The sequence below is a fragment of the Nansenia antarctica genome (assembly GCF_963989245.1).
Source record: "Nansenia antarctica genome assembly, chromosome: 18".
NCBI lineage: Eukaryota > Metazoa > Chordata > Actinopteri > Argentiniformes > Microstomatidae > Nansenia > Nansenia antarctica.
The window spans coordinates 6,280,581-6,308,482 of NC_137691.1; the positions used below are offsets into that span (position 1 = coordinate 6,280,581).

At 46.9% G+C, this 27,902-nt stretch overlaps 1 protein-coding gene across 1 annotated transcript; it reads left to right on the forward strand.

Annotated features, from left to right (window-relative positions):
- Positions 1 to 9,451: 9,451 nt before the first annotated feature.
- On the forward strand, positions 9,452 to 27,775 carry LOC308173518 (separin-like; the record flags this gene model as incomplete). The annotated part of the gene is made up of 31 exons (XM_080548546.1): positions 9,452 to 9,538; positions 9,729 to 10,031; positions 10,141 to 10,899; positions 11,334 to 11,435; positions 11,616 to 11,727; positions 11,833 to 11,957; positions 12,474 to 12,667; positions 13,320 to 13,562; positions 13,685 to 13,829; positions 13,953 to 14,112; positions 15,212 to 15,354; positions 15,787 to 15,921; positions 16,733 to 16,858; positions 17,289 to 17,463; positions 18,052 to 18,177; positions 18,560 to 18,716; positions 18,996 to 19,105; positions 19,208 to 20,382; positions 21,050 to 21,506; positions 21,651 to 21,776; positions 22,218 to 22,431; positions 22,704 to 22,909; positions 23,999 to 24,126; positions 24,327 to 24,449; positions 24,675 to 24,824; positions 25,255 to 25,422; positions 25,686 to 25,790; positions 26,117 to 26,235; positions 26,360 to 26,443; positions 26,927 to 27,091; positions 27,574 to 27,775. The coding sequence occupies 31 exons, from the start codon at positions 9,452 to 9,454 to the stop codon at positions 27,773 to 27,775; spliced, it is 6,624 nt and encodes a 2,207-aa protein (XP_080404672.1).
- Between the last annotated feature and the right edge of the window lie 127 nt (positions 27,776 to 27,902).

A 27,902-nucleotide genomic window follows, 5' to 3' on the forward strand; every position in this document is an offset into this window, starting at 1 on the left:
GACAAGGAGACGCACCGTTTTAGAAACGAAGCAATTTCACACCCAATGCCCCCGATACTAGTGTGTATGATGTTAAACTTCTGTTTGTGAGTGTGTGAGTGTGTATTTTTGTGTGTGTATATAATGTAAGTATAATTGATACTTAGTATCAAAGGTGAGAGCAGCTATCTCAGGATTAAGTTATACTCTCTTATACTCTCTAGACTCTTATACTCTCTTATACTCTCTTATACTCTCTTATACCCTTGTATGATTTTAAACTTTTAAAGGTGTTTGGTGTTTACATCCGTAATAATTCCTCTTTTTTTTTTTTTTCCCTCATTCATTATCTTTAACAAATTACCTTTTTGTAATGCCAAAACGAATGCCTTTTGGTGTGAATGCCTTTGTTAATTTAATATAGCAAATATTTTTATCCTGAGTGATGCATTTTAGATGAATATTCTATGTGTACACTGCATATTTTTAAAGATCTTCAATAAATTCAGTATGACCAAACTGTCCTTGAAATCACTGTTTGTGCAGGTGTGCTTAGAGGGTACAATGATTTTTGCCTTCATATGTCTTAAAGGTCTTGATGGTATTCCATCAACATCACTAGGAAAAGGAAAATCCAGGTTTATTTTCGATAGATCTTGCGATACTTATCAAAATATGCCTATATTTTTCTTTAGAGACGTTGATGGAATGCCCCCCTGGTGATTCTTCATAGTAGCAGAAATTATTGGAAGATTAGTTTATTGGAGAATGCATAGGGGCACTTTGACTAAAGTTGTCCTCTCCAACATTAACGAAATTCATTTAACAGAAATTGCAATTGCATGCAAGCTTAAAGACATTCTCAAGTTTAAATAAACAATGAGTGGTTATTATTTAAGACGGCTCTGAATTAGTCATCGAATCTATTTCTGTTCTAGTGCAGAAGCCGAATACAGGAAATGACATCTACCCTTTTAAAACATTTCTGGGGGAAGACCCACAGACCCCCATTAAAACTGCTTCTGACTCCCATGCTTTTAGCACATTATATTATCATCAGCACTACAATTAAACAGATCTCTCAAATCCTCTTTTGAAACATGCTTTTCAATATATATATAATTTCTTTTGGTAATATGGAGGATACACTCGGTCTAATAATGCAATTATTTACTCAACAAACAACAAACAACAACAAAACGCAATAGAAGTCATCTACTAATTCATTGTGTAGGAAAAAACGCAGCAATGGAAAGAAAGGTTCTGGAGTAGTAATCATTCCCTCAAGGTGTCCTCGTGGAAACATTCAGTCGTCCTCTCGTCTCGTCCCTCCCGGTGGGGCAGAGGGCCCATGCAGTCCTGGAGGTACTGAGTCAGGACACGGTGGAGATGCTGAACGCTGTGGCTGCGTCTCAGAGTGTGGCCCTCGTCAGGGTAGATCTGCAGGGTGTAGTCGGCCTTCGCCGCCACTAGGCGGTCAATGAGCTCTGCCGTGTGCTGCAAGTGGACCTTTGCTGCAAGACATTGATTGATTGATTGATTGAAAACTTTATTAGAAGATTTGCAGAAGTAGGTACATGAAAGTACATATTACATACAAGGTCAACTAACAGGATAAAAACCCAAGAAAGCCACTGGCTTATTTCAATTGGGGTCCTTGATTCTCAATTCATCGTTACATGTAAGACAGACAAAAAAGCTAGTACTATCTACAAGATAATACAGACAAATAACTATTACTATCTACAAGATAAACACACATCCATCATGGGAAGAACAATACAACAAAACATAAGGTATGTACAGCGGGTAGGACAGGTGGGGACATACACCACAGGTGGGGGCGGGGGACAAAACACAAAGTATGTACAGTGGGTAGTTCGGGTCTTTTAATCTGATTTTTGATTTAGAGGGTCCAGTTACGGATTGCAGCCTCCTGTAAATGTTTTTTGAGAGTGGTTTTGAAGGTGGGCAGTGTTTTGCACTCCTTTAAGATTATAGGAAGGGCGTTCCACATTTTTACTGCATAGTTTGCAAACGAGTTTAACCCCTTGTTTGTGGTGCAACGCGGTTGAACGTGGTTCGTGGAGCTTCCTCTGGTGTTGTATGTGTGGACGTTGTTCACTTTTTGGAAGTATGTTGACAGGTACTTGGGTGTCTTTGTGGTGTAGCGTATCTTGAAGACCAGGCCCAGTGCAAGCTGCTGCACTCTGTCAACTACTCGTAGCCAATCAAGGCTCAAAAAATGAGCAGCGGTTAGATGTGTCCTAGGGTTGAGGCCTAGCAGAAGCCTAACCAGTTTATTTTGGGCTGTCTGGAGTCTTGTTTTATGGGCCTTTGTGGTTCTATAGTACCATGATGTTACGGCATAGTCGAAGTGACATTGAATGAGAGCTCCTGATAGGGTCCTCAGTGTGTTTTTACTGACAAGTGAGGATATCCTGTACAAGAATCTAGTTCTATGGTTCACTTTTTTGATTACTTTTGCTGCCATTTTATCTCCGGAAAGATTTGCCTCTAAGATGGAGCCCAGGTATGTAATATCCTCTTTTCTTGTGATATTAATGTTACCCACTTTTATTTTAAAATTTTCAGCCTTTCTGAGTTTAGATGGGGATCCGTATAGGATGGTTTCAGTTTTACCTAGGTGTATTGATAGTTTATTGTCAGCTAGCCAGATGCAGATTCTACTCAGTTCAGTGCTTAGCGCTTTTTCCACCTGCAATATGTCCCTGTCAGAGACCAGCAGAGCCGAGTCATCCGCGAACAGGAACAAATTGCAATCACATGCTGATGACATGTCATTCACATATATTAGGAACAGTAAAGGTCCCAAAATGCTTCCTTGTGGAACGCCGCAGGTCACTGGGAGGGGGGGGGACAGTGTTCCGTTCACACTAACCACCTGTTCCCTCCCCTCTAAGTAGGATTGCATCCAGCTCACCGATGTTCTATCGAACCCAATTGCTTTCAGTTTATCTAACAATATGTGGTGATCTACTGTGTCGAAGGCCTTCTGGAGGTCCAGCATGACCATGCCGCAGTACTTGCCCGAGTCCACCTCATGGTTGATGTGGTCGTTCAAATAGAGAAGGCATGTGTCAGTGGAATGGGATGTTCTGAATCCTGATTGAAATTCATACATCAGCTTTTTTTCGGTAAGGTACCTATCGACCTGTTCATAAACTATTTTTTCCATAAGTTTCGAGATGGAATTAAGAATAGAAACAGGTCGGTAGTTGCCTGGGTCTAATTTGCTTCCTTTTTTATACAGTGGGGTTACCCTTGCTATTTTAAAGTCAAGGGGGACGTGTCCCTGTTTGATGGAGAGGTTTATTATGTGGGTGATGATTGGGGTAATGGAGGCAGCTGATTGGCACCCCCCAAAACAGAGAGTTTAGTAAGTAATCCCAGTATGCATGTAGAAAAACACAAATCGTGAGCTTAGAATGATAAGGTTCTATCTCGATTGGGACAGTGACTGAGCATGCAATCACTTGATGTTATTTATGTCTTTAAAATCTATACTGTATGAAATGTATCTTAATTGTGTCTTAATTTAAATGTATCCCTCCTCAGATCTGTGAGTACGTCGCTTTTCTAGTTCAATATTGAACTTATTAACAGGATCAAGACAAATAGCCTCAAAAATAGACACATTGTGCTCAGCTGATACAGAACAGAGGTGGGTTATAGGCACTCCCAAAGCCCACTGTGAATAGAAGGCCCAGAACGGAACCCTTACTGACAGTATAGAAGCTCTCCTCATTGGCTGGTAGACCCAGGTATCTCTCTGAGAAAGCAGCATCTATGACAAATGACAAATCATTTACGACTGAACCACAAGATGTCCAAAAAGTAGGAAATTAACTGTGATCACAGTGAACAAAAATGGAACATCAAAAGTTAGAGGATGACATCTGTCAACTACTACATAGTAGTTTGTCTCTTCATGAAAACAAAGATAAATATAAATGTAACTTTAATATAGTTGTTTTAAGCAAAAATGACACGTGTTGTTATGCACTGTTGTATAAAAAAACGATTGAATAAAAATACATGATAAAAAAAAAAGAGCAACAATGATTTAGGCAACCCACTGTAGATTTTAAAGTCTGTAATGGGAGCCATCACTGCAGCACACTTGAATACGTTGTCGGTTGCTGCCAACATCTTTAGTGCGAGAAGTCCACCAAACGCCTGTTGAAAAAAAGATGAATCATGCACATGAATATAATTCACGGGATGATATAGCATTTTAACCCCCTACAGTAAGAGTGTGAGCTTAGTTAAGTCAGCAGGATAGCATGTGTACTGCACTGACAACCACAATCCTCACTTTTTGTCAAACAAAATGTGTACCTCTGATCCTCTTTCTCAATGCTCTCTCTGATTGGTGGTGGGGGTGTTGGGAGGGGAGGGGAAGGGGGGGGGTGGGGGGCATAGGCTACAGAGGGACACACAAAAGGTTAGATGTTTTGATGCACTCCCTCCTTGTCCCCTGCCTTTGAGTGACGAGTGACGACCGGTATACCAACACACTGTAGCAACTGACGTTAAAAACGCCACACAGTACCTTTTCCATATAGCCGCACAGTACCTTTCCATATAGCGCAATCCTCCTGCGGTCAATATAGGGCAGCTCCATCAACCACCTACAACAAAGAATGCATTATTCCTATCAGTGACTTCTCTCTACATGACTCCTCTCCCCATGACTCCTGTCTACATGACGCCTGTCTCCATGACTCCTGTCCCCATGACTCCTGTATCCATGACTCCTCTCCCCATGACTCCTGTATCCATGACTCCTCTCCCCATGACTCCTGTCTCCATGACTCCTGTCTCCATCACTCCTGTATCCATGACTCCTGTCCCCATGACTCCTGTCTCCATGACTCCTGTCTCAGTGACTCCTGTCTCAGTGACTCCTGTCTCAGTGACTTCAGCCTTCAGATAGATGCAGTAATATGGTGCAGTGAAATATGTCGCCTTGATCCTGTGATACATTTGGATGTCCGCTACGAATACCTAATCAACTTCAACATTATTGTGCCTCTTTTGGCCCAGACGACAGTAATGATGGTTTTGAGAATCAGTAAAAACAAATACATCATAAACAATATAATTTTTCATGAAGATGGAACGGACTCCAGAAGGCGATTCAGGCAACAGAAAATAGAAACAGTCAAAAACCAGAACATATCCAAACTCTTACAATAGAAAACCACCTCACCATCCAAAACATGTAATAACAAGACACAGACACTGTAAGAAACCAAATGACTAACATTCAAACGCTGTTAGCAGATGTCTCAAAAAAGACTTGAATAATTAAGCAAAGCAATCTTTGAAATGACACGTCATTTTGTTTTATGTGATTGTTTGAATCGATTTGTCTGTATTTCTATATGTATGTGCAGCATCTGCTGCCCCGACTGTACTGCGTGTGTGTGTGTGTGTGTGTGTGTCTATGTGTGTGCGTGCGTGTGTGTGTGTGTGTGTCTATGTGTGTGCGTGTGTGTGTGTGTGTATGTCTATGTGTGTGTGTGCGTGTGTGTGTGTGTGTGTGTGTGTCTATGTGTGTGCGTGCGTGTGTGTGTGTGTGTGTGTATGTCTATGTGTGTGCGTGCGTGTGTGTGTGTGCGTGTGCTCGTGCACAAAGACATTTTATGACCTCGTCCAGTGTAGTGCAGTCAGAGTAATTGTGACCCCCCAAGCCACAGAGGTCAGAGGTCAAACACTGCTGAAGTGTAAACAGTGTACCTATCCTCCCTGCTGTGCTACTGTACCCAGATAAGCAAACACTGTGCTTCAGGAAGTAAACTATCCTGATACAAACTCACTAATGGATATGACAAAAGCTTAACACATCGAGCTCCATCGTGTATTTGTCTCAGGCGGTGTGTTATACCAATGGAGGCTGGTGGAGGCGGAGAACACCTGGATCATTGGAATTAGATTAGATTAGATTTAACTTTATTGTCATTGCAGAGTACAAGTACCAGACAATGAAATGCAGTATGCAAATGCAAAAAAAGCATGGAATGAGGAAGGAAGAATACCTGATTCCTCATTCCATTCAAAGCATTACAATGAGCACATTTAACTTTAACCCAACCAGACCAGACCAAGTGCACTCTCTGCCCCCCCCCAGGCTCCAGCTTCATGAACCAGGCATGGCGCTCCATGGAGCTGGGTGCTGTGTTTGGTTCTGAAGGCTCAGTCTCATTGGTCTCTGGCCCCTGGCGCCAGCAGTGTCCACCCCCCTTCTTCTCACCCATAATAGTGGCTAGATGACTGTAATAAGTGTCCAGTGTGTCTGACTGTGTCTTTTCTGATGAGTACAAGAGTCGCCTTGTGTTCCACAATTCATTTAATGGGCCAGGTAACAGCAGCAGCAGGAGGAGGAGGGAGGTAGGGAGAGAGAGAGAGAGAGAGAGAGAGAGGGGGGGGGGGAGGGAGGGAGGGAGGGAGGGAGAGAGAGAGGGAGAGAGAGAGAGGGATGGTTAGAGAGAGATATTTTCTGTGAGAAGTGTACGTATCTGTACTGCAGTAACCTCAAACCTCGTGAAGGAGCCATATGGGGAATGATGTCTGATGATTGCCTCTTAATTGAACCATTGAATGCTTATTCCATAGCTTAATGTTTCTAAATGTTTTATATGTATATGTAATGTAATTTTTTGATTATGGAAAAATAAACCATCTTTAAAAGTATGTTTCCCTGTGTCGTATTATTTGCACTGTGTGTAATGGTTATTGGTTGAAGCAGGATTTGATGATGGATGGTGTCATTTCTCTCAGCAGCACAATGCACCTGCTACAAAAGGCAATGATGGAATCAGGCCACTAGGAGGCGATATCTCACAGAAAGTAAAATAGACTTGTGTTACAGTTTTTCCTCTAGTCTATCGCTTTAACACTATCATCGCAACCTCAAACACAATGACCAAAACCTGAAACTGGTGTATTTTATCTCACACCAATTCTTCACTTCAATGACAAACATATGTCTTGCTTATCACTCATTTTGCAGCTCTAAACCACACAGTCAACAAAACACTAAGGGGAAATAAGAAGCCTTATTCCAAAGCGCTTCCCCAGTGGCCTCTCATTCACACACCAATGGCGGCAAGCTCATTGGGAGCAATTTTGGGCTCAGTGTCTTGCCCAAGGACACCTCGACATGTAGCCAGCCGGGGTTCGAACCGCCAATTTGCCGACCTTGCGATCATTAGACGCCTGCTCTACCTTCTGCATTGGGTTGCCGTGGCTTGGGTTGCCAACCCCTGATCTACAGGTGCAACTCAAAAAATTAGAATATCGTGCAAAAGTTCATTTATTTCAGTAATTCAACTTAAAGGGTTAAACTTCGATATTATATAGACTCATTACATGCAAAGCGAGATATTTAAAGCCTTTATTTGTTATAAATTTGATGATTATGGCTTACAGCTTATGAAAACTCCAAATTAAATATCTCAGAAATTGTTCATATTACATGAAATCAATAAGAAAAGGATTTTAAATACAGAAATGTCAGCCCTCTGAAAAGTATAATCATGCATATGTACAATGCAATGAGTCTATATCATATTTAAGTTTAACCCTTTAAGTTGAATTACTGAAATGAATGAACGTTTGCACGATATTCTAATTTTTTGAGTTGCACCTGTACATCACAATCAAAGCGCGCGCATTGAAACAGGTATATATATCGCCTACGGGGTTGCCAGATGGGGCGTGTTACCGCCGAATGTGCTACTTTTGATCACACTGGGCCGGAAAAAAACAATTTGGGCGGTTGGGCTGGCTGGATAAATAGCATTTAGGCAGCATCAAAATATCAGTGCCTGAAAGAAAGTTACAAAATCATAATGCGTGAAGTTAAAACACACAACCCTAGTAGAAGCTACATACAATGTGCAGGTTTTTATTTTATTTTATTTTATTTTACAAACATCATTGGCAACAACAACAGACATACAGTTTAGGGAGCACCTTGCCCAATAGTAATTAGCGGTTTTCTGACAATCTAGGTTTTTTGGGCTGGTTTTGGGTGGATTTAGCTGTTTTTTTAGACTGTGGTTAGTTAGGCTGGAAATTGTCAATCCCATATGGCAACACTGATCGCCTAACGGTAAAAACATTTGAACGAAAACGACAGTTCCACATTTACTACAGACGCCACTGGAACAACGTTTTGCTTTCGTAGTGATTGAAAACGAAATGGAACCAGAGGGTGAAAAGTTGGATGATCATGGTGGGTTTGAAGTCCATACTTTATATATGTTTTAATATCATCGCAAACATAGGCTTAAAACACCTGCTAGCATGCTAATTCCATGCTAATTCCATGCTAATTTCACGCTAATTTCACGCTACGCTAATGTTACCGAGTTGGCTAGTCACATGACCCACATCACATCACATCAGCCACAGTAGTGAGAACTACGTAGTACAACTCCCACAACTGGATACTAGCTGCTTCGTTTCCAATAACAGCTAAGCTAGTTTACTTTACTTATCATAATGTACATTTGTGATGTAGGGATAGTGTGTTTAACACTGTTTTATTCAGAATAATATGATGCATAAATCCCGTTTTGTCCTGCTAAAATGTCATGTATGTGTTACGGTAACCATGTGGGAATACGGTACATGTGGGAAAACTAGGGTTAGGGTTAGGTGCTATGTCGATTTGGTACATGCTGGCATGCCTAACCCTAACCCTAACCTTAACCCTAGCACCCTAGCACCTAACCCTAACCCTAACCTTAACCCTAGCACCCTAGCACCTAACCCTAACCCTAACCTTAACCCTAGCACCTAAACCTAACCCTAACCCTAACCCTAGCACCTAACCCTAACCTTAACCCTAGCACCCTAGCACCTAACCCTAGCACCCTTGCACCTAACCCTAACCCTAACCTTAACCCTAGCACCTAAACCTAACCCTAGCACCTAACCCTAGCACCCTAGCACCTAACCCTAACCCTAACCTTAACCCTAGCACCTAAACCTGACCCTAACCCTAACCCTACCTCTAACCCTAACCCTAACCCTAACCTTAACCCTAGCACCTAAACCTAACCCTAACCCTAACCCTAACCTTAACCCTAGCACCTAACCCTAACCCTAACCGTAGCACCCTAGCACCTAACCCTAACCCTAGTTTTCCCACATGTACCGTTATGTTATGATTGTTATGATCCAAAACTGGTCAAATATTTATGCAATACTTTGAGCTAGTTGAGTGATATTACTGCCGTAATGATAATGACCCAAATATTCATTCTGCTAAATTGCCAACACAGAGGTTAAGATCCTAAGAGATTAACACATGGTATGGTAAATCGTGCTTAGCGTGCTAACTCCAATCCTTAGCCGAGATAAACTAGCAAGATCAAGATGACACAATTTCTCTAAATAACACGAGATATCTCATAATTATGTTTTAACCACAGAGATGAAGATGAAGGTCTTGTCAGTTGAGGACTACATCAAGCGGACAGCTGGTCCAAAGGAGACCAGTCTGCTACATGAAGAGTTGGAGGTGAGTGATGTTATTATTATTTAAACATTAAATATGTTATTTAGCTAAGGTTACTCCTTTGTAGGACAATGTATGTATCATTCAAAACTATCGCTAACGTTTCTAGATTCGTTTATGTTTTGGCTTTAGATATTCATGTAGTCGGCCTTGCCATGTAGGCTACTACACCGTAACTGTATTTTCATTACAGAATTTCGTGAGGGCTGGACCTGGGCGACACGTTCAAAGGTTTTGTGACCGGGTTATCCGAGCCTGTCACCATCAACTGGGAGTGGGACCCCCGGACAGTGACCACGTCACACGTCTGATCCAGCTGGTGGAGTTTGCCCTCTCCGGGTATGACCTTTCCGGGGAGTTTGAGGCTCAGAGCAGTCCTCTGTACATGGAGAAAATCATCTTCCACATACTGAGTAAACTGAGCTCTCTGGGAGTGCACCGTCCGTTTAGCCACCTGGGAACCCTGCTCTACCAAAGGATTGCTCCAGCTCCACAGGTAAAAGGAGCAGAAGTACTTGCTTTTTAAATGTATGATAGTATAATGCATCGAGTTTTTACTGTGTACACCTGCTCAATCTGTTGTGTTGTTGACTGTGTCTTCATAGACCGGGGACTTCCGTGTTGTGGTGCAGAACTGCTTTACCGTGCTGTGGAATGGACTGTCAGGAGTCCAAGACAACACCCCCCTAAACCCTAGGGACAAGCTCCGTTGCCAGATGCAGTCCCTGGGCTTCCTGCTGCTGCTTGACAGGGGGAGTCCACTTCCTCTCTCGAGCTCCGAAGTACCCATGTACACAAATCGCGCCCTGGCCCAGTACGAGAAGAGCTGTGGGACTCTGACGGAGGAGGACGCTTCCTTCCTCCTACAGGAGACACACAGTCACCTCCTGGCCCATTGGACTGGGGGACAAGGCGGGGAAGGGGACAGGGACCTCTCGGAGCAACCCTGCCTCTCTACGCTCTGTGAGGTGGTGCTGATGAACTCCAAGCTCCTCTGTAAGGCAGGCTGCTGGGGTCTGGCCTCAGGACTGATGGACGGTGTTATGGGTAGGGTCAAGGAGTGTACTAAGTATTACTGGCTCAGGCACGCTCTGGTGTTGGGCAGGCAGGCAGTAGACGTACATCGCTCCCTGAGCTCAGGAGAGGATTGTCGGCTGGCATTCACAGACTGTGCATGGGACCTCAGGTCTCTCCCTGCTGCCTTAGAGGACCCGGTGGCCCATGCTGTCCTGGAGGGATGCGAGATGGTGGTGTGGGCAGTGGAGGCAGGCGAGAGCAAGGGTCTGAGTGGAGCAGGCCTGCTCGCCTTGTTCTCCTTTCTGCGGGAGTACCATCCATTACTAGTACAGAAGAGATCACAGAAGGTTGGTGACATTTATCATTGTCAGGCGTGCAGACTTGTCACCTTTCTGCTAAATTAGCCGTTTTTACGTCTAAGTCTCATCCAAGTCACATGATGCGTGAGCTGACTAATCTTCCTGTCTGCTAAACTCTGCTGCTGTTGAAATAACTTTTAGCTTCAGGCAGCTAGGTACAATTCCAGACAGCGTGGATAACAGTCAGAGTAAACTGTTTTCCAAGTAATTATGAGGGTGTTATGGTCAGGGCTGCCGCTACTTACACGGTTAGACCATTGATACATTTTCTTCGTTTTCAGGCAAAAATAAAAAAGTGTCACCTTTTTGGGCCATCCCCAATTTGCACCCCTGATTGTATCATGATAAAATGCTGTAGTGGAAGAATTTCCAATGTTCTCACAGAAACATGTCGGGTGGGTGTGTATGTCGCTCTTTAACAGGATTTAAAAGGATTTTGGCCCGAGAGCCAAATTCAGAAGATGCTGTGTTTCAGCATGTCCCGGGTCTTGGTGTTTGCCTATGAGAGCCTGTTTGCTTCGAAGGTAAGAAGGCTCCCAGCTCTCACCCAAATGAGTTTTTATCCTCTTTGGAATTCTACTTCAGTTCAGGCCATTGGATCATGGCCCTAGTTTATAAAGTTGTTGGTAATTGTTAAGTCAGCAGTCACATTTATTTGAGCTCAAATTGCTAATTTGAATGAAAATGCTGTTGTTTTGTTTCAGCTGGAGAAGAGGGAGACACTAGACAGAGTACTGCTGTATTGCAATGCCACAGCAGGCCGGATGATGACTGAAGTCCGCAAACTGCCCAGTGACGACATGCTCGTCCAAGCAGGTAACTGACCGATTGTGGCATCTCATTTAATCTGGTTCAGCCCCAGCATGTTAATACCAGATGGCTGATGTGTCTGTGTGTGTGTGTCTGCCGTCCTCTCTATAGTCACAACAGTGAATAGGCTGGCATGTACTCTTTACAACCGCCGGCTGTACGACCAGGCCTTCACTCTGTTGGAGATCCTGTGCCAGGACCTACGGAAGAACTGCCCTGCCTCTCTGTCTAATGAGGTAATACCTACCCCTTTAAACATGTTCATTTGTTAGTAGATTATCTTCATTTTTAAATATATATATATTTGTTTTTAGGGCATTTCTGCTTTATTGGGATAGAGATTGACAGGAAAGATGGGTTGGAGAGAGGAGGGATGACATGCAGGATAGGTCGATGGCCAGAATCGAACCAGGGACCCTGCGATTACGCTGCATGCACCTTAGTGAGCTACTACACTGCTTAGGCGTCTCTAAACATGTTAATTTGTTAGTAGATTTGAGTGGATTTCCGTGGGTGGATAGGTTTCGATGTGAAAGTCATTGATACTTTGGGAAAGAGCTACTGTACATGAATTCAATCGGATGTTGTTGTTTTTTTGTTGTATTGTTTGTTTTTTTTAATATGTTTTTTGGGCATTTCTGCTTTAATGGGATAGACAGTAGAGATTGACAGGGAGAGAGAGAGCATATCAGAGAGAGGCGCCCCTCCATTCAGATATTGTTCATCAACACATTTGGTGTGTCTTTCTCCAGTTGAGCTGGGCCTTCAGGTGGGCGGTGCAGAGCTCTCGCCGGAGCGGTCAGCTGGAGCGTGCCTTGGACTGGGTCATCCTGTGGCTGCAGGCCCTGGGTGACCGGGTCACGGGTCACATGACGGAGCCCGTCTCTCTGTGGGTCAAAATCAAGGTGGATGCCGTTCAGGCCGGTCAGGAGGACACATGCCTCAGGTATTGGTTACTAGTAGGGATCCACTGTTCACAAGGCTTCTGTTGTTGTTAAGTGTCTGTGTGATGTCAAGGAGGTACATTTTTCATCTTGTCTCCTTTATTCTTCTCTTGAGTTTCTATTAATGACTTGAACTGTTTGTGGTTGTAACTTGCCCTGTGGTTAAATACTTCATCATCCCTCCAGTACTTCTAAATTCCTCCTCCAGTAAAGGTTATATTTTTACTGGAGCGGCTGTGGCGCAGGAGGTAGGTTGGCAGATCGGCGGTTCGAGCCCCGACTGGCCACATGTCGAAGTGTCCTTGGGCAAGTCACTGAACCCCAAATTGCTCCCAGTGAGCGGGCCGGCACCTTGCATGGTAGCTTACCGCCATTGGTGTGTGAATGCGTGTGTGAATGGGTGAATGAGAGGCCGTTGTAAAGCGCTTTGGATAAAGGCGCTATATAAGTGCAGTCCATTTACCATTTAATGTTACGCATACAGAGCGACTGATTGGAGTAACCCTCCCCTGTCATGTTGTTGAACATTCTTTCGTTTTTGTTACTTAACGTTGACATTTGTATCTGAATGCCAATGTTGAGGAACCAAAGCCAGAAGAATTTTACTCTTGTGTACTTGTAGATTGAGATGTAATAAAAGCCATTCTGAATCAGGACTCTGCGCGACGGTTTTGGGTGTAACGTCCCAGACGAGGGCGTGATGCTCTGTCTCCTCGAGGAGGAGCTACGCGTCTACAAGGAGGTGTCAGGAGACACCACCGAGGAGCGCTACAACACACTCTGTGACCTGCTGGACATCTGCCACGAGAGCAGCTCCCACACACACCTGCGTGCTGTCTACCTGTGTGAGATGGCCCAGGTGGTGTGTTTCCAGGACTTCAGCGAACAGACAGACTGGTAGGATTTACCTTGAACTGTAGAGTGAACGATTTACAGAACACACAAACATGGCCCACGTAAGTGCCTTCTTTTTATATAAAAAAATAAAAAAATAATAATAATTCTTTGCAACTGTGCAGCTCGGCAGTTGATTTTACCCAAGAGGCCCTGCGCTTGCTGGAGGAGGAGCAAGAGACCAGTAAGAATGCTGATAGGCTCAAGGATGACAAGGCCCACGCCTCTTTGTGGCTCTACATCTGCACCCTGGAGAAGACCCTACAGGAGGTCGGTGCTCCCTAGTTTGAGTATCAGGAGTTGAACATTTTCCCCTTTTCCTTCTTTATGTGTCTTTATGGAAATTTAAGCCTTAAAACTGACCGTTGGGATTTCTTCCTGGCCCTTTTCTAGGCCATCGAGACAGAGAAGAAGTTGCAGGATGTGAGTGAGCGGGCCGGGGGCGACGCCGTTCCTGTGAGCAGCAACGACCTGGACTACGAGGACAAGCAGAAGCAGCAGGACAGTCACCTGGTGTACGAGGGGCTCGGCTTCGACTTGGCGGCAGAGAGCAGTAAAGAATTACATTTACATCTTTGGCATTTAGCAGACGTCTTATTCCAAAGCGACTTACAACAAATACATTCGACTGTCTATGTGAGTCATCTATCCACCAGTCATAGCAGGAACAAGTAATCTATGTTCAGGCCTGGAGCCATTGGCAGTCGGCTAGAAGAAGTGATTTTTTGGGGGGACATAGGAGAAACAGTATGGGGGCGGGTAGTAGATGTCTCAGGAGAAACAGTATGGTGGGGGGTAGTAGATGTCTCAGGAGAAACAGTATGGGGGCGGGTAGTAGATGTCTCAGGAGATCAGTATGGGGGCGGGTAGTAGATGTCTCAGGAGAAACAGTATGGTGGGGGGTAGTAGATGTCTCAGGAGAAACAGTATGGTGGGGGGTAGTAGATGTCTCAGGAGAAACAGTATGGTGGGGGGTAGTAGATGTCTCAGGAGGGACAGTATGGTGGGGGGTAGTAGATGTCTCAGGAGAAACAGTATGGTGGGGGGTAGTAGATGTCTCAGGAGAAACAGTATGGTGGGGGGTAGTAGATGTCTCAGGAGAAACAGTATGGTGGGGGGTAGTAGATGTCTCAGGAGGGACAGTAAGGGCGGGTAGTAGATCTCTCCGGGGGGACAGTTAAGGTGTAGCCTGAAGAGATGGGTCTAGTCTCTGGCGGAAGATGGGGAGGAATCCTGTAACAGCATCAGCCTTGTGTGTGTCAGACCTCAGTTAGGATGTCTGTCAGCCTGTTGTTTACAGGGGTGGCCAGCCCTGGTCCTGGTAGACCATCGTATTTCAAAACGTTTAATCTAGATCTGGACAAAGCAAGTTTTTGCTATCCAGGATCAGATCTATCTGGCCGATTTTGAGTAGTACAGGGGGGGGGGGAAATCAGCCAGCTTGATCTGATCTTGGTTAGCAAAAAAGAATCCGGATCATTCTGATTCTCCAGATTAGAAAAATTTGAAATACTCGACCCTGAAGATTCAAATAATCACCTCATCGCCGCCTCCCCGGTTAGAATCCACCAGACCTGGGTTGACCTGGGTTGACCTGGGTTGACCTGGGTTGACCTGGGTTGACCTGGGTGTTTGTCTGTCTGTCTCCTCAGAGCGGAGCCAGCCTCTGGACAGGGCGCTGAGAGAGTGGTCCTCTCTGCTGCAGAAGCGTAAAGATCTGCCTTCAGTCAGGAACCCCAAACAGACCTGTTCCTCCATCGCCCTCACCGCTGCTCTCTACAAACTCATGGGCAAGGTAAGAGACTTATCAGTTAGTGTTAGTCTTCAACTGCCCTTTGGCACATTCAGATCTGAAAGGGATCTGATAGTTTTGAGCAGACGGGTTTATGGCTCCATCTTGCCTTTTGACGGGTAGGGGTTATGAAGACAAAGGCTCATTTATTTGTATACCACATAATCATACAAATTAATCTAGACTCGTAATGCTTTACAAAAAACATGAGCTAACATAATTAAAACGTGAAAAAAAGTTCAGCTTTAAAACGATTCATAAAAAACAAATCAATCGGTTAAAAAAGCCTTGCTTAACTCTTTAAAAAATACACTCAATTAAAAGCCGAACAGAACATAAAAGTCTTCAGCATATTTTTAAAGGATATAGATCCAATGTGCGTTCGTTACTAGACTGCATCATGTCAACTCTTCACTTCACCTCTCCTCATCCTAGCCTCTGCAGGCTCTTGAGAGTTACCAGCTGGCCATCGGCCTCTCCCGTTGCCTTGGCGATGCCCAAGGCTGTGCCACCTCCCTGTGCCACTCTGCCAGACTGCTTCTCGACCTGGGTGCCCCTGGACCAGCACAGGTAACTCACCTGCTGATAGGGTTGAGGCTTCACATAAGCTTCACAGACGCATGACATCTAAGGCCGCATCTACACTTGACACTTCAATCCAATCCTTTTGTCATCCGAACAGGATGATCACATACTACTTTATGATAACTGTACACAGGGCTCCCACGGGTCCTTGAAATCCTTGAAAGTTTGTGAATTTCATAGAAAAAAAAATCAAGGCCTTAAAGGTTTTTGAAAATAGACATGGGTCATTGAAAGTGCTTGAATTCTTCTCTCTCTCTCTCTCAAAAAACAACAACTTTACACATATTTCACAATATATTGTTTTGCTGTGCTGGGGTAGAGAAGGCAAGAGACCATCTAGTGTTCAAGCCTCTACATTCAAGCCTCTCTTTTTAATTGTTGTCTGAGCGGATAGTTCCTATTATATCAATTCTCATCTAGGTCTGTCTCAAACTATGCCGTGTTGGGTCCTTGAATTTGAGGAAATTGAGTCTTGAAAGTCCTTGAAAGGTGCTTGAATTTGATGTTTCAGAAGGTGTGGGAACCCTGTGTACAGGTCTAGAGGATGCACAAAAGTCGCATTGTGTTGACATTGTGGCCCGATTGTGTTTTGGCATCCGGCTGACCACCATTTTTTGTGTTTGTAATACCAGGTGAGGACACATGTTGTGATCTGATCGTCATGTTTGTATATCAGAAGTCTGGTTTTAAATGTCAAGTGTAGACGAGGCCTAAACAAACGGGTGAAACCCTATTCAGCTACATCACGTAAGCTAAATGTTGTGTTTTATCTTGACCTTTTGATTGGCTGTTTCAGAGCCAACTGGAGGAAGCAGAGCAGTGTCTGGCCTCTGACTCCGTCAGCTCCACCACTGAGGGACCCTCTACTCTCTCTATGACGGCCAAACTGCTGAGGGCTCAGCTCTGTTACAGCACAGGACAGGTAACACACACACACACACACAAGCTTGTGACAGTGACACACACTCGCACAGACACAACAGAGGAAGCTCACTAGGCCGTAGCAGATTGCGTAATTTAGACGCTTTTATTCAAATTAGTTAATATTTTATCTCCAATTACAGGGACATTCTCCCTGGAGTAATTTAGGGCTAAGTGCCTTACTCAAGGCCACACTAGAGAGTGGTGTTCCCAGGTGGGATTGGAACTCATGAACTTCTGATCACCAGTCCAACTCACTATCCACTAGGTCAGGCCAACGCTAGCCGATGCTGGTACCACCCAATATAAATAACAAAGGGATCAAACAAGTAGCCATTGCTCTCTCACCCTCACCATCTCTCGTTTCCTTTTCTTCTCCTCCTCCTCCTCCTCCTCCTCTCAAACTCTCCTGTACCTCTTCATGTCTCCAGGTGGAGCTTGGGGTGCCTTACCTGTGTGAGGTGCTGAATGAGTTGGGCCGAGAGCAGAGGTACTCTAAGAGCTGGTACCTGCATCGTGCCCGAACCCTCCAGACCAGCAGTGCCTACTTGAGTCTGGACACGGGCACGCTGTCCCAAGACCTGCGGCAACAGATCACCCAGCATGGTCAGCAGCACCCTAGATTGTATTTGTATTTATAAAAAAATAAATAAAAAAAATGCTTTATTGGGATAGAGACGGTAGAGATTGACAGGAAAGATGGGTGAGAGAGAAGAGGGGTGACATGCAGGATATGTCGACGGTCGGAATCGAACCGGGGACCCTGCGATTACACGGCTGACGCCTTAGTGTGCTACGCCACCAAGCGGCCCTTTACGTTTACATCTGAACCGTTTAGCAGACGCTTTTATACCAAAAAAACGTATAATTAAAGATTACAGGGACAGTCTACCTGGAGTAATTTAGGGCTAAGTGCCATACTCAAGGGCACACTAGTGGTGGTATTCCCAGGTGGGATTTTAATAATACTATCATATAATATCATATCATATCTGTATTTAGCTTGCAGGGTGGCCTCTGTTGGAAAATGGTCATTAGTGGTCATATGCCGTCTGTTGCTTTAAATCTAGGATGTTTTGCGTTGTGAGTTCCAAGGGGGATATGACAGGTATGAGAATGAGGTGTTTTGGTTGCATTGCTGTTTTGTTGATGTGTTTGCGTGTGCGTGTGTGTGTGCGTGTGTGTGTGCTCCAGGACTGAAGACTGCAGACACTGCCCTCACTGAGAGTCTGGAGTGGCTCGCCAGTCTGCTGGCGGCGCTGGTGGGGAAAGGCTTGTACGGAGCCAACTGTAACATTGAAACACGCTTCATTAACCAAGGTAGGGCTGGGCTGGCATACTGTCCACCACACATACTGTACTTCATAGACTGCGGCATCGACTGGCTAAGTCGTCTCATGAAGCTTCATTGACCACGGTTTGGGTGTTCCCCCCCACTCCACGTAGAATACGTGTCTATAAACCTCTTGAATGTGGCTCAAGGGAAATCCTCACTCTTGTACCCCATTTTTTAAAGTGGTAAGATTTGCCTACCTTTTATACGATACTCCTTTAGGCCCGTCCGTCTGCAAGTCGTGCTGAGGTTAATTTGGTTGTCAGTCTGTTCTATTGACCTGCTCCCTCTGCCCCCCCCCCCCCCCGGTGATAACCTGGTCTTGTGTGTCAGTCTGTCCTGTTGACCTCTGACCCCCCCCCCCTGCAGGTGAGAACCTGCTGTTGAAGTGGCTGGTGATGTCAGAGCTGCTGAGCTGCTCTCTGAAGATTGTGGCAGTGAGGAGCAGCACCGGGGCCGTACATGAGGCCAGGCACCTGTGTCTGGAGGCCCTCAAACTGGCCACCAAGCTGCAGACTCTTAGCCAGTACGTGTGTGGGTGTGGGTGTGGGTGTGGGTGTGTGTGTGCGTGTGGGGGGGTGTGTGTGTGTGTGTGTGTATGTGTGTGTGGGGTGTGGGGTGTGGGTTGTGTGTCTGTGTCTCTCAGCAATACTAGTTGTATAAACATCTTTCTTTTTCTTTTAGTATGCTGAACATTTATTTACATTTTTGAGCAACAATTTTCTGCATTTTCAATCTTGGAACAAGAATTGGAAAAAACATGCTTTTGGCTTCTGAAACTCTGAGTGTCTTTGTCCTTGTGTAGATATGCGGAGCTGCTGGTGCTGAAGGCCGAGTTGGAGCTGATGAAGGGCGAGAGGGTGGAGAGTGCACTGGACCTGGACAGAGTCTTTAACCTTCTGGAACTCTGCATGGGTTAGTCAACGTCACCCTAGTCGTGCCTCTTACTGTTGGAAACTCTTCGAGTCCCGTGGCCAACGATGCTAACAATGTTTTGTGCTCTCTTTAACCTCTTAGATTTTTCTAATCAGGAGAAGAAGGTTGAAGTGAAGATCAAACCGAGGAAAGGCCGTCCGTCGCGGAAGCCCGAGCCCCCCCTCCCCAGCCCTGCGGAGGACTCCAAGAGCTTCCTGACCACCAGGTGGCTCCCTAAGGAGCCCGTGGAGAGGAAGGACCCGGCCAGCTCCCCGCCGCTCAAAGCTCGGCCCCAGCGCTGGCCCTCCTCCCTGGACCACAGGCCCGACTGCCAGTGCCCCTGCTGCTCCGAGCCCAGCCTGGGCCGGGTCACCGTACGCTGGGCGGCCGCGCAGGCCGACCTGGCCCTCCAGCTGGGCCCGGCGGAAGCCCGCGCCAGCCGCAAGCTCCACCTGGCCACCCTGGCCCGCTGCAAGAGCATCACCGCCAAACTGGCCGTCAGACTGGCCAGGCTCTTCCCTGGTGTTGTTTCCGGCCCTGCGAACAGCTTCCCCAAACCAGCCTTGCTGCAGGACGTGGTGGGCAGTGTTTACCTGCGCATGGCGCTGGCCGGGCTGGAGCTACAGCTGGACAAGGGCCACGGGCCGTGGAAGATCCTGGAGGCCGGCCTGGCGTTCGTGACCGCCAAGCCCTCTCCGGACCTGGGGCCCCTGAGGGCGGGCCTGCTGGCGGCCAAAGCCCTGGCCGCATGTCTGGCCCTGGCGGCCCAGAGGGACTGCTCCCCGGAGGAGCTCTTCTCTGCCGCCTGGACTTGGAACGCACCCAAAGGGGACGTGGAGACGCACCACATCAAGGCCAAACCGCTGCCTCTCCCAGCCTCGGCCAGGAAGACGAGGAAGGAAGACCCGGCGGCCGTCGCCGCCGCCAAGCCGAAAGACGCCAAGACGCCCAGAGTCCCCAAGAACAAAGTGACGTTCTCCTTGTCCTCCATCAAAGCAAGTGGCAAGTGTCTGGCCCCCCCCATGACACCGGTGATGGTGAAACCCTCCCAGGCCAGATCTGGAGGGAGGGAGCTCAGCTCGTTTGACTTCAGCACGGAGGTGCCCACGGTGGCCTGCACCCCTGTCCAGCGGGCCAGAGCACCGAGAGGAGGAGGAGGAGGAGCGAAGGCGGCCCCCAAGCTGGCGTTCCAGGTTTATGAAGAGGCGTCACCATCTCAGGAGAAACCCCAGCCTGTCCCTGCAGCCCCCAAGAAGACAAACAAGTCTCGCTTCAAGGTACGCCAGGGCCCAGTCGTTCAAAACGTTCAATCTGGATCAGAATGATCCCGCTTATTTTTTTTTGCTATCCAGGATAAATGGTAAATGGACTGACTTATAGCGCCTTATTCCAAAGCACTTTACAATGGCCTCTCATTCACCCATTCACACTCCAATGGCGGCATGCTACCATGCAAGGCGCCGTCCCGCTCATTTGGAGCAATTTGGGGTTCAGTGTCTTGCCCAAGGACACTTCGACATGTGGCCAGCTGGGGCTCGAACTGCCGATCTGCCAACCTTGCGATCATTAGACGCCGGCTCTACCTATTAGACGCCGGCTCTACCTCCTGAGCCACAGCCGCCCCAGCCATTTTGAGTCATTTCAGCCAGCTTGATCTGATCCTGGATCACAAAAAAGAATCTGCATCATTCTGATCCAGATTAAACGTTTTTTAACAACTGGGCCCAGGAGGTCAAATTATTTTAGGGCTTTCATAATCCAGCGTCTTATATGATCTTTAGAGAGGCCTGATCATAAAGACTTGTACTACTATCATATTTGTATATGTCGGTCTGTTTTGTGCATCTTGAAATGAATTGGTATGGTGGAGTCAGAGTGTTCGAATCACTAGCAAACTGCCACGGGTATTGCAGCACGGTTCTGACCTTTTGTCTCCTGGCCTAGGTGCAATTCAGTGACGAGAGTGACGCAGAGGCCGACCCCCAAGAGAAGGGGCTCAAAGAGAAGAAACCGGCGGCCTCAAAAAAGCCGACCGCCTACACCAGAACGACCCGCGTCCGCAAGCAGCCAGCGGCACCGGAGCCGCCTGCGGAGAAGAAGTCCCTTCCCAAGAGGCAGGGCAGGCGCAAGGTTAGCACAGCGGTCCCCCACTCCACCTCTTCTGAGGAGGAGGTGGTGGAGGTGGTGCCGGCCCCAGCCAGGAGAGGAGGCAGACCCAGGAGACAGCAGGCTGCCGGGAGGGAGGCTGCTGCTGCGGCAGCCGGAGCAGGGGGACCAGACACTGGGGAGGAACCGGAGAGGTTGAGGACAATCGATGAGGACATGGAAGGGATTATGATGGACAGCAGTATTGAAGAGCTGAGAGCGTCCGACACTGAGACTGAGGAGTCTGCCGCATCCAGTAAGTGTGTGTGTGTGTGTGTGTGTGTGTGTGTGTGTGTGTGTGGATTGAAAGATGCCATAGTGTCGTTGTCTTGTAACATCCCTGAGCGCTGAGGCTAATGTCACTGTTGAACCGACTCCACTTTGCCTCGTCTCTCTGCAGGCATGGCTGTGGACGGCCCAGGCACTGGTTTTGAGGTCCTGCGGAGGGACCTGTGTGGTGACGGAGAGAGAGACTGTTTGTCTGAGCTCAGGAGCGGAGGCCCCCTTCACTCCAACGCCGTGCCAGGTGAGCGTCACGAGTCTGAGGCCCTGCTCTGTCACTAGTCGAGGCTTTTAAAAAACTAGCTAAAACAGATCTTTTCTCCCTGGCCTTTGACCTGAGGTGAGCCTGCCTCCCGACACTGCACTTTTTGCACTTTTATTTCTGCACTTGTATTTGTATCGCACCATGTTTTTAGATTGTATCTATTTTATCTGTTTTATATCTGTATTTTATCTTGTTTTTTTCTTTTACCAGCACTTTGGGCGGCTGTTTGTCATTGTAAAATTGTGCTATATAAATAAACGTTACTTACTTACTTAGTCTTCCATGGTGTGCATCTGAGAGCTCTGTTGAGAGATTTGAGACATAAGAGATTTTGTTTGAATCTGAGTGATCTGTATAGACAAGACAGGCGAGTAACAGCCCCCCCCCCTCCCTCTTTCTCTTTCCTTTCCTTCCACATAGATGGTCTTTCTCTGGAGGTGGTGCAGTCTTTAATGCGTTCTGCGTGGTTGGCCCTTCAGCATTTCCCCCCGCCCAGCCTCTACCCCAGCCTCTGTACCCTGCTGGCCCTCTTGCTGGGGCAACAGGACCCGGTCACCACGGCGATGCTCCATGCCCAGTCCGTGGGTGTCACTACCCAGCATGACATGATCCGACATCTCTCAAATCGCCTCAGGTCAGTCACCCATATTCTCTTTCCTAAGTCCAAATCAGCCCCTTCCCCCCCCCTGGCAATGATCAATAGTGCCATGGAAGTTGCCTTCCAAAACAATGGATTCAACCTAGCCTATCAGATCTACACAAGGGGCTAGGGGGTAGATCAGGAGATGAGCATCTCTCTTTGATCCTATTTCTTCCTCCTTTTGTTTTTGTGTTTATTGTAGTATTGTTTTTAAGTCGTTCCGTCAGAGAAGATCCAGTGACCTTGTTGCTGTGTTCCTTCTGTAGGAAGCTGAAGGAGAACGCCAGCGAGCTGACAGACAAACTGGGTTCTCTGAGTCTAGACGACCCCCCTGCCCGGACCGGGACGGTCCCTCTGGAGCAGAGACTAGCTCAGCTGGAGAACATCTTCGCCTTTCCTACCGCAGACCCCTCCGCCTTCCCACAGCACCACTGCCAACAGTTCATCCAACAAATAAACAACCTCCCTAAAGGTACAGTACATAGGGTTCCCACGGGTCCTTGAAATCCTTGAATGTTTGTGAATTTGAGAAAAAAAATCAAGGCCGTAAAAGTTTTTGAAAATCGACATGGGTCATTGAAAGTGCTTGAATTCCCCTCTCTCTCTCTCTCTCTCTCTCTCTCTCTCTGTCTCTCTCTAAAATAAAAATATAGGTAACATGTAGAAGGGAATAAAACAACCATACTAGTTACTACGGTTAATTAGTTAGCTAGATTTTAAACATAACGCCGTTAGATTTGAAAACCGTTCATGGTCATTCCTATTATATACATTCTCATCTAGATCAAACTATGCCGTGGTGGGCCCTTGAATTTGAAGGAATTGAGTCTTGAAAGTCCTTGAAAGGTGCTTGAATTTGATGTTTCAGAGGGTGTAGGAACCCTGAGTACAGCTCAAGGGTTTTACATCAAGACCCATCTCTTCAGGCTATGCACCTTATGTTTACATTTACAGTTTTGGGCATTTAGCAGACGCCTTTATCCAAAGCGACAAATACATTTGTCTAAGTAATGAATCATCTATCCGTCAGTGATCGCAATAAAAAGTTATCTATGCTCAGCGCCAGGGGCCATTGGCAGTCACAATGCTGGAAGAAAGAGAAAGCTGCTATATAAATAAACAGGGTTCCCGCGCTGGTCTTAAAAAGCCTTTAAGTCTAAAATCCACCAATCCATAAGGCCTAGAAAGGCCAAAAATGTCAGTTATTGTGCCTAAAAATTATGTGCTAGGTCTTAAGAATGAGATCCTGCAAGGAAATCAGTCCGACCACATCTATTTACGCAGAACATAATGAAGCTAGAACCAAAATGCCAATTTGCCAATTCAGTGAAATCCCTAATTTCATCACCTCGACGATGACAAAAAGCTATATGGTGTCGCGAATAGGTCTAAAATTCTATTCAAAGAGGTCTATAAAAAGGTCTAAAAAGACTACATTTGACTTGTTGAAACTTGTAGGAACCCTGAATAAAGCTTATTAACACCCAGGAGCAAACTGTCAGTGAATGCGAGTTGTGTTTTGGTGGTTTACAGCATGGTGACCTGACTTCTCTCTCTGTAGGGGTGACGGTGTGTCTGCTCTCGGTGGCCAGGGTGCAGCCAGGGGAGATTGGGGACACCCTCCTGCTGACCCGTCTGGAGAGGGGCTCCTCTCCTGTCACCGTCTGCATCCACACCGCCCAGCGGCAGGTGAGGAACTCACACACCCACACACACACACACACACACACTCACTCACTCACTCACTCACTCACTCACTGACTCACACACACAGACACATGTCTATTACATGTGTATTACACCGTTGATTGTTGCTTGATACCTATGCGTGCGCGCACACACATATACATATACTGACTGTCTGTCTGTCTGTCTGTGTCTCTGTGTAGCACCCTTTAAGCTGGCTGCTTCAGGAGTTTGACAGTATCCAGAAGCAGCAGAAGGTGGTGTGGTCTGAGTCGGAGAAGACCCAGTGGTGGGCAGGACGCTGGGCACTGGACAGTCGCGTTAAGGTAAGGGCAGGGGCGGGCGGTCACTCTGCTGGGTGCGGGCAGGCATGGATGAGCAAGTTGGTCGGGAGAGAGTCGGGCTTAACCCGTACATCTAGAGGGCGATGCTTAACAAGCAAGTGGATGCATGTCTAACGGTTGTTCCTCATGTGGGTGTTTTTGATTTGCCCCTAAATCTTGTCTCCCTCTCTTGTCCGTCCGTCCCCCCCCCTTGTTTTCCTGTCTTAGAAATTGTGTGAGAAGATGGAGGCATTGCTGGGCTGCTGGCGGGGGCTTCTTTTGCCCCTGACCTCTGACCCCAAGCTCATCACCCAGGCCAAGCACCTCCACAAGACCTTCACTGCCTGGGGAGTGCAGACCTCTGAAGAGATGCTCAAGGTGTGTGCCCCTCCCTCTCAGAAAAGGATGTGAAAGGAAAGGGAGTCTTAATGGACCTATCGCTAAGCCACGCCCCAAAATAGAAATTGTCCAATCATATCACAGCAAAAGTCACTACAGGCAGAAAACTCGGACAAACAACTTGCTAATATCTGATGGTGAAAAGCTTCTAGACTAAATATTCTTGTCATCTTTAAAAAAACATGTCTACAGTATTACTTGCTGTGGCAGAAATCAGAAATTTGCCAACTCCCGCCATTGTAAGTCATTGAATGTCATTCAGTCACGGTCAGTCAGTCACTGTCAGTGAAGCGTTGTTTGTTTTTCCGAGTTTTCAAAGGGGGTGTGGCTTAGCGATAGGTCCATTGATACGAGTACACGGTCTCTCTGTTGACTAACAGGCGGTTCTCGTTAACCCTGTGTGTTCCAGGCTTTGCTGTCGGCCTCTCCTCTCCTCTCCCTGGGAGACGTGCGATGGTTCGCCCAGGGACTGTGTCCGGAGCGGGCGGAGGAGTGTGTGGCGCTGCTGCGGGCGGCCGTGTCGGCGCTGCGAGAGAGGGCGGAGCCACAGGGACATGTGGTGCTCATCCTGGACAAGGTTAGTGGTGGGAGGGGGGGGGGGGTCACATAATCTCAGTTATCCATCATAAACATGCATGTGTTTATGAGGGATCGCACACACACACACTTTTCCCATCTCTCCGCAACTCTGTCACTCAAATGTGCACCACGATGTCAACATACCCTGCGAACAACAAAGCACAGTGTGGTAGTTTGTGTGACGTACTACTATGCTTTTTTTAGTTGTTCACGTATTGCAAGCGCTGTGATGTAATATCTATCATGTTTCCTCCTCCGCAGTACCTCCAGAAGCTTCCGTGGGAGACCATCTCCTGCCTCAGTTCCCGTGCCGTGACCCGCATGCCCTCTCTGTCCTCCCTACTGGGCCACTGTGCCCTGAGAACTGTGAGATGAAGCACTATTTGAATCGGCACATTGGGGCCTGGTCAGTTAGCCTGGTCAGTTAGCTTGGTCAGTTAGCCTGGTCAGTTAGCCTGGTCAGTTAGCTGGGTGCGGGCAGGCATGGATGAGCAAGTTGGTCGGGAGAGAGTCGGGCTTAACCCGTCCATCTAGAGGGCGATGCTTACAAGCAAACTAACAAATCAGTAACAGTTAACTAACAGTCAGATGCATGCAGCAAATTATGACTTTTTTTTTTTATGCTAGTGACTCATTTGTTTCAAGCTGAATAGTGACGCGGGCGTACTGCTTGTCTCTTTTCCTCCCCTCAGTCTGACCCTGAGTGCGTCCTGAATCGAGGAGTGGACCCTAAGCAGGTGTTCTACGTGCTCAACCCTGATGCCAACCTTCCAGGCACAGAGGAGCGACTTAAAGACCTCTTCTGCTCCAAGTGAGCCGAGTGCCAGTACATACTGTACTGCATGTCTGCTGCTGTTTAGGATTTGTCTCTTATTAATATCTCTCTCTCTCTCTCTATCTCTTGCTCCTTCCTTCACTCCCTTTTCCTTCTCAAGTGGGTATGCTTGGCAAGGTGTGAGTGGGGCTGCTCCCGACACTGACCATCTGCAGGAAGCGGTCACTACTAAAGATCTCTACATGTGAGTAGGGAAATGTCACAATTGAGTTGACTGGAACTTACTTCTGTTTGGAAATGTCTGCTGCAGCTCCTCTGTGTGGTATTTCAAAATGTTCATCAGAATGATCCAGATTCTTTCTTTTGCAATCCCGGATCAGATCTAGTATCAGGTGGCAGGTTTTGAGTTGTATTGGGGAAATCAGCCAGCTCGATCTGATCCTGTATCGCAAAAGAAACATCTGAACTATCATTCTGAGCTCGTTTGACATTTTTTAAATACTGGGGCCCAGGTGTTCAAAACTTTTAATCTGGATCAGAATGACCCCGACTCTTTCGAGCTGGCTGATTTCCCCTATACGACTCAAAATCAGCCAGATAGATCTGATCCTGCATCAGAGAAAAGAATCGGGGTCATTCTGACCCAGATTAAAAGTTTTGAACAACCGGGCCCAGAGGTTGCCCAGTCTTTCCTGTGTTGCTCACGTGCCGCTCTCTGTTGCCGTAGTTACGTGGGCCACGGAGCAGGGGCACGCTTCCTCGACAGACAGAAGATCCTGCAGGAGGAGATGAGGGCCGCCTGTATGCTGTTTGGCTGCAGCAGTGCTGCTCTGGTTGTGCATGGGGAGCTGGAGGGGTCTGGCATCATCCTCAACTACCTAATGGCAGGCTGGTAAGACTCGACAGACAGGCTAAACCCAGGGACGCATGCACGAATACACAGCGTTTCCTTGTCTCTGTACTCTGCCAATTAAATTGAATCTAAAGGGGAATCCTTTTACAGTATTCTATACACACATCATGCAGGGTTCCCACTGGTCCTTGAAATCCTTGAAAGTGTGTGAATTTGAGAAAAAGAAATCAAGGTCTTCAAAGTTTTTGAAAATAGACATGGGGTCATTGAAAGTGCTTGAATTCCCCTCTCTAGTTCTGTCTCAAACTATGCCGTGTTGGGTCCTTGAATTTAAGGGAATTGAGTCTTGAAAGTCCTTGAAAGGTGCTGTTTCATAATGTGTGGGAACCCTGATAATTCTACTTTAGTGCCCAATCTGCCCATACAAGGTACTGAAATTAAAAAACTGAGTGCGTGATCAGTTGCTGTGTGCGTGTCTGTGAACTGGATGTTCTAGTATGCCCGTCTGCTCTGCCCTGTAGCCCGTTGGTTCTGGGGAACCTGTGGGACGTTACCGACCGGGACATCGACCGCTTCACCACGGCCCTGCTGCAGTCCTGGATGTCTGCAGGCCCTGGGGCCGCTCTCCTGGACCACATGGACTCATCCCGCCAGGCCACCCAACTCAAATACATCATAGGAGCTGCGCCTGTGGTCTACGGCCTCCCCGTACACTTGCGATAGGACGAGGAGACGCACCGTTTTAGAAACGAAGCAATTTCACACCCAATGCCCCCGATACTAGTGTGTATGATGTTAAACTTCTGTTTGTGAGTGTGTGAGTGTGTATTTTTGTGTGTGTGTATAATGT